The 6843-nt window shown below is 36.4% G+C and overlaps 1 protein-coding gene and 1 pseudogene across 1 annotated transcript; both read left to right on the plus strand.

The window, feature by feature from the left end:
• Positions 1-4455: 4455 nt before the first annotated feature.
• LOC125810020 (uncharacterized) lies at positions 4456-5139 on the plus strand. The gene has a single exon (XM_049489537.1). It carries the CDS (start codon positions 4456-4458, stop codon positions 5137-5139), a length of 684 nt encoding a protein of 227 aa, XP_049345494.1.
• A 36-nt stretch (positions 5140-5175) lies between these two features.
• LOC125810015 (uncharacterized) lies at positions 5176-5996 on the plus strand (annotated as a pseudogene).
• Positions 5997-6843: the final 847 nt, after the last annotated feature.

The following is a 6843-nucleotide window of genomic DNA, read 5'->3' on the forward strand; positions in this document are numbered from 1 at the left end:
TAAGTCTAGCAAAAATGAAACTAAAGACTCAAAATGGAAAGATAACATGTCACTCGTCCTCGAAGAATGAGGACTCACCAGTGATGATGCTGAACTGAAGATCGGGAACCGATCTATGCATGATCTGAATGCTAAGGACCTGAACCTACATCACGAGAAGATGTAGCGCAGAGTATGTATCAATACTTGAAAGGTACTCAACTTGCAGGATATAATAAAGCTAAATAAAACATATAACTGAACAAAGCGATAAAGAAATGATATAATCTGAACATGATAAATATGTTGGACATGCTGAATATGAACTGTTTGAATGTAGTGACCAAGTTTATAATATACTGAGACTGAATACTAAACTGTAACTGATAACCTGGTCAATGCGCTAGAATCTGTCTGTGAGAGCTACTAATAACTGACATTAAACCACATGAGTTATATATGAAGTCCGATGTATAAGCCCCATCAAGAGGGTCCAATATACCTTGCCATGAGTATAGAGGCATGACTGGCGTGATCTCTAAGTATAATGCCATAAAGGGGACTTACCTACGGGGGCACGTAGTTCTGGGACTATGAGGGTGACTGACCTTTAGTCCACTCGGTATTAAGTCTATCCCAACTGATTATGTAATTAACACATTATGACTGAATATCTGTAATACTGAATAGCTCAAACTACTGACATGCTAACTGAAAATGCGACATTAATATACTGATAATGAAACATTCTTAATTGGGGCATGTATAACTGAATAAACTAACATGGCAAGTGTAATTCATGAACTAATAGAATCTACACAACTAGGGTTCTGAGTTTCATGAAAGAAGCTAAGCAACAATTCCTCAAAACATGATAATCTGATTTGGATTAGTCTACCAACTGAATCATAACATAAATTTGAAATTCTAGAAACCCTAGGTCTAAGCATGATCTAGAGAATCAAGAATCTGACTAAATTTTAGGAACCTAATGGGTGAAAGAAACCCACTAGTGAAATTCAACATATATGGTGATGAAATTCACGGATAAATCTTTTTATTTCGCTGTTGGAACTGAAGAAATCTTGATGTGTTCTTGGATTAGGGCTGCTCGGCTGCTTTCTCCTCTTTTCGTTCTAATTGGATGAATTTAGGAGAATGAATTGACTAGGGTAGGTTCTAATTTACTTTCTAGGCTAAAACTGACCAAAACTACGTAGTTTAGGGGTCCAACGCACACTACGAGAAATTTAATCTTTAACGACAATTACATAACGAAGGGAATGAATCCGGTCGTTATAAATACACTTACAATGACCAAATAAAATTCCCATCGCTAAATTTATTTATTTTACTAATCACTGGCGAAGGTATAATATTCCTGTCGTTACAACGACAATATTTGGTCATTAATAAAAATAGGTGTGCACAAACTTATATACGGTATATTAATTATCCCACTACTTTTTAAAAACTACTAATAATTTAATTATCCAATTAATTATTTAAAATGAGTAACGCTCCCATATTAAATAAATAAATAAAAGGGGAAGAGGAGAAGCTTTACTTCTGCACTTCTCTTGGGTAAGTTTTTGTTTTTCATCAATGTGTTCTCCAAGAACGATATAACTTTCGAGTAGAGTTTTGGTCAAGAACAGATCCTCTAGAACCAAGTGATAGTGGTAGCGGCTGGATTCGGGCGGCAAGATGAGGCTGGAAACTTGATTCGCAACAACAATTAAAGAAGGTAAACCTATTATGTTGATTGTATTAAGGATGAGTATATTTTTTTAATAGGCCAAATACATAAACAGATCCCTAAACTTGTTGGGTTTTTCCCCTCAAGTACCTCAACTATGCTATTTTCCTATTGAATCATTGAACCACCCATAATTTGTTTCTTTTAAACACCATTGGCTGATGTGGAACCAAACTTCAACAAATATTTTTTGGTTGATGTGCGCGTGGGATCAACCTTCCCCACATGGAAATTCCAACCAATCATACTTCAACCCAATTACACGTCAGCGCCACATATTCAATCCTCAAACCTAAAAACCAAAGCCCCTTCATTTCCCCCCAAAACAGTTCTAACCCGATGCTAGACAAGAAAACCCGAACAATTGTTCTTCTTTCACTGACATTTACAACTAAAATTCTCAGATTTTAAAGTGATTTCGATTGTTTTGTTGAAGGAATCATCGAAGATTGTAGACGATTTTGGAGTTCAATCACGATTTTTGAGTTGACGAGTGTGAGGTAAGTTCATTCCCTAATTTCTATGTAATTTTTATTGTTGTAACGTGATATATATTGCATTTTAGTATTAATGTGATTGTGTGTTGCTAATATCTGAAAAAGTTAGGGTTTTTTGTTTCTTATTGTTCATAACATGTTAGAAATTTTTGGGGCTTCCGCCTTGTTTCAGGGAATCTTATGGACACCGTTATTATAACTCGTTTTCATCATGGTGGTAAGTTTATTCAGGACAAAAATGGAACTACTTATAAAGGGGAAAACGAGGTGGAATATGTTAATATCAACAAGGACCACTTCTCAATAATCGAATTACTTTTTTACACTAAACAATTGGGGTATATTACTGTTGGTGGGTTTTGTGTTAAAGACCCCACAAAAAATGACTTTATTAAGGTGGAAACTTATTTCACTTTACTAAATCTTATCAAAGACATAAAGGATGGTGATTTTTTAGACCTTTATGTGAAGCATGTGGTGGATGATGTAGAAGTGGTCACCACAACTAGTTTGCTTTGTGGGCCTGTAGTTGAAAAAAATAGCAATGTGGTTGGTGAAGAAGACTTACAAGATATAAATGTGACTGCAAGTGAAGGGTTGAATCATGAGGCTGAATCTGAAAATGTTAATGTGGAAGTTGAGCCAGGGGATATATCAGATCTAGAAGAGGAATGGGCCGGATCAAATCAAGAAAGCAGTGTTGACTCTCAAGAGGATGCTATTCCTGATGAGGATAACTCTGAGGCTGATGAAGAATTGAGATCTCTTAGAAATGAAAGGAGAAATAAAGTGAAAAAGAAAAAACCTATTCAAACTGAGGAAATAAAGCTTGGAACAGCTGGTATTGATAGAGGATTTGAAGACATAGGAAGGAATAAGGCTGCTAGATACACTGGAAGACTAGGGGGTAATGAGCAATATATAGATAGCTCAGAATTGGATAGTGATGACAGTAGGGATGGATTGGATCCAGATTTTGTGAGGGGTGTTGATTTACCAGCAAGAATAAAAATAAAAAAGGTAAGATTGATCCTGATTGTGTTCTAGCTATTTTTGAGCTTGGTATGGTATTTGAAAGTGCTGAACAATTTAGAAAAGTTGTTGCAGACTATTCTTGTGAATATAAAATTAGGCTAAAGTTGAAGCCTAATGACAAAAAAAGGGTTAGAGTTAAGTGTGAGGACAAGAAATGTAAATGGTTGTTGTTTGCTAGTATAGATAAGGATTCTGGTGATTTTATTGTCAAAAATTATTATCCCGTGTATGTATGTCCTCAATCAACCAAGAACAAGTTATGTACATCTAAGTTTGTTGCAGAAAAGTTCAAAGATGAAATTACCTGTCAACCATATATAAGATTGTGGGAAATTCTGGAATTGGTGAGAAAAAAAATTGGGTTATATGTTGGAAGAACTGTTTGTCATACGACAAAAAAGAGGGTTATCAAGGACTTCTTAGGTGATTGGAAGATGGAATTTTCAAGATTGTGTGATTATGCAGACATCATTAAACATACTAATCCTGGTACTTCATGTTGGGTGAGGACAGATAGAGAGTCTCAGCCAGGAAAAACTTTGTTTGTTTACTTCTATGTTTGCTTTGATGCATTGAAGAGGCTGGTTGGAAGGATGCAAAAAAATTATTGGTTTTGATGGATGCTTTGTAAAGGGTTCTTGCAAGGGTGAATTGTTGGTTGTTGTTAGTAGAAATGGAAATCAACAGATGTTTCCAATTGCATGGGTTGTTGTTGACACAGAGACAAAACACAGTTGGAGTTTTTTCCTCAATTACTTGATAGAAGATCTGAACTTAGGCACAAGACATGGACTGACTGTCATGTCAGATATGCAGAAGGTTAGATAGTTTTTGTATTGTAGCTTGATCTCTTATTTTTTAATTTCTTATGTTGTGAATACTTTTTTAATTTTTGTGCTATAACTGTTTACATAGGGTCTTGTACCAGCTTTATGTGAGTTGCTACCAGATAGTGAGCAGAGAAGGTGTGCTAGATATATCTGGTCCAACTGGCATCAAATATGGAGTGGTGAAGAAAGAAGGAACCAGTTCTGGAGATGTGTTAAGTCAAGTTTTGAAGATGAGATGGATAAACTCAACAAATTGGGTAATAAAATTTGTGAGGACTTGTTGCATTATGAAAAATCTACTTGGTGCAAAGCATATTTTAAGGAGCATTCTAAGTGTGACATTGTTGAAAACAATATGTGTGAAACTTTTAATTCTTGGATACTAGCTGCTAGACATAAAGCTATCAGAACTATGTTAGAGGAGATTAGGCACAAGATAATGGACAGAAATATTGCAATGAGGCAATTTGCAGAAACTTGGATCTCAAATATCTCTCATATGGCTAGACTAGTACTTGAAGAGAACAAAGATCTTGCTAGACTTTGTGAAGTTAGATTCAATGGTGATATTGGGTATGAAATCTTAGATGGTCAGTACAGGCATATTGTTGATATAAGGAAGAAGACATGTACATGTAGAACATGGCAATTGAGGGGCATACCATGTCAACATGTTGTGCTTGCATATCAGCACAAAGGCATAGAACCTGAACATGAAGTAGTGCATTGGTATAGGAAAGAGACTTTCTTGAAGGCTTATAATCACTTTCTACAGCCAATACCGAACATGAAAATGTGGCCTCACACTAGTGGTGTAGTGATTGAACCTCCTGAACCAAAAGTCATGCCTGGTAGGCCACCAAAGTGCAGAAGAAAGGGAAAGAATGAGCCTAGGAAAAAGTATGGAAAGTTGTCCAAAAGAGGAGTAAAAATGACTGGCTCATTGTGTCATCAAGTAGGCCACAACAAAAAAGCTTGTCCAACCATGGTAAGTTATTATTATCTTCTAATTCATTTACAATTAGCTTCAATTATTTAGAGTAATAAATTATTATTACTGTATTAATAGGTTGGGATGGGACAACCTAGAGGCTACCCAAGCAGGCAACCAAGCTCAAGCCAGCCACCAGTGTTTAGCCAACCATCAAGCTCAAGCCATCCACCAGTGTTTAGCCAGCCATCAAGCTCAAGCCAGCCACCACTTTTTAGCAGACCATCAAGCTCAAGTCAACCACCAGTATTCAGTCAGCAAGGCAGTTCTATGTGTTTTGATTCTTCAGCTGTTAGAAGAGAGCAACAACCTGCTAAAAGCAGAGGCACAGGCAGAGGCACTGGTAGAGGCACTGGCAGAGGCAATGGTAGAGGCATTGGTAGAGGAACTGGTAGAGGCACTGGCAGAGGCACTGGTAGAGGCATTGGTAGAGGCACCAGAGGTGTATCAAGTCAGCAACCTGATCAACCAAGGGCTATGGGAGATTCAATATCAACAGGAAGACAAAAGAGGACCAAGATGGTAGGATATGGCATCTATACAAATGCAAGTGGTAGTCAAACCTTTATGTAAGTGTATACATAATTTTGTTCATTTCTTACTTTACTATATAAAGTCTCATTTTAAGACATTTCTATGCAGCCTGATACTTTAGGAGAAAGGGTTATCACTCCATGAGTTTACAAGGATGCAGCTCCAACAAATATTGATATTGGTTATAAGCCTCGAGGACTCAAGTGGAATGGTGGAGATGTTGTCACAGCTTCACAGTTGCAACGTATCAGTCAGTCAAGAAAAAACAAACGTGGAACATCTAGTGCACCAAAGAATGCCTAATTTCAGCAGAAAAGTCACTTTTTGGATGTGTAATCAGCAGCAAAAACTTGTATTGACTGCTTTGAAATGTCTTTTGGTGTCTTTTAAGTACATTAACTTATTTGTGGTATTACTTTTAATTAGTTGTCATGGATTGGTATGTTTGATTGGAGCTCACTAGAGCAAATTAATGGTATGAATGATCAGTTTTTACTGTGTTGATTTATGTTGTTCCAGAACTCATTAGTCCAATTGATAGTGAAAATGTTCGAGAATAATTGTGTTTTACTTCAAGTCATTTGAACACATTAGAAAACAAATGAGACTAACACACAGTTTGTCTTCATTCCTTCAATCAAAATCATTACAATAAGAACATAATTGAAGGCATTTACAATAGAAAAGCCGATCAAAATTGCCCTCATAGAGAACACTACAATCTACCGTACATACTTTTATGAAGAAATCTAGTAGAAGACAAATTAACCAACTAAGATCATTTTGTTACATAAATCCAAGTAGCCAATATCACCCCTACGGCAATGCATATCATCCATACTTTTCTTGATCGATTCCTCTCCAATTCATATGTTTTTACTCTTTTCAACAAACACCATATCACCCTCCTAGCTTGAGCCAGCATTTCATCATCATACCATCGGAAATATCCACATCCACCTCGTGCCTACAAAATTAAAGAAAAAATTGAAATACAAATAAGTTGATTCTTTACTATATTGGACAATAAAAATGAATTACCTTTGAAGTTTTGCAACAAAGGAACCTACGTCCAGGGTTGGATTGCGTCCATGAGGTCTTCATTTCCACAACGACCCTACATTGACATAGCACATTCGCAGTTGAAGAAGAAGAAATCGATGAAGTAGATAACTTCGACATTGGAACTTGATGATTAAGAAGAAATCACTGAAGAAG

This window comes from Solanum verrucosum, unplaced genomic scaffold (assembly GCF_900185275.1).
Source record: "Solanum verrucosum unplaced genomic scaffold, falcon-dt-bn FXZP01000241.1, whole genome shotgun sequence".
NCBI classification, from domain to species: Eukaryota; Viridiplantae; Streptophyta; class Magnoliopsida; order Solanales; family Solanaceae; genus Solanum; species Solanum verrucosum.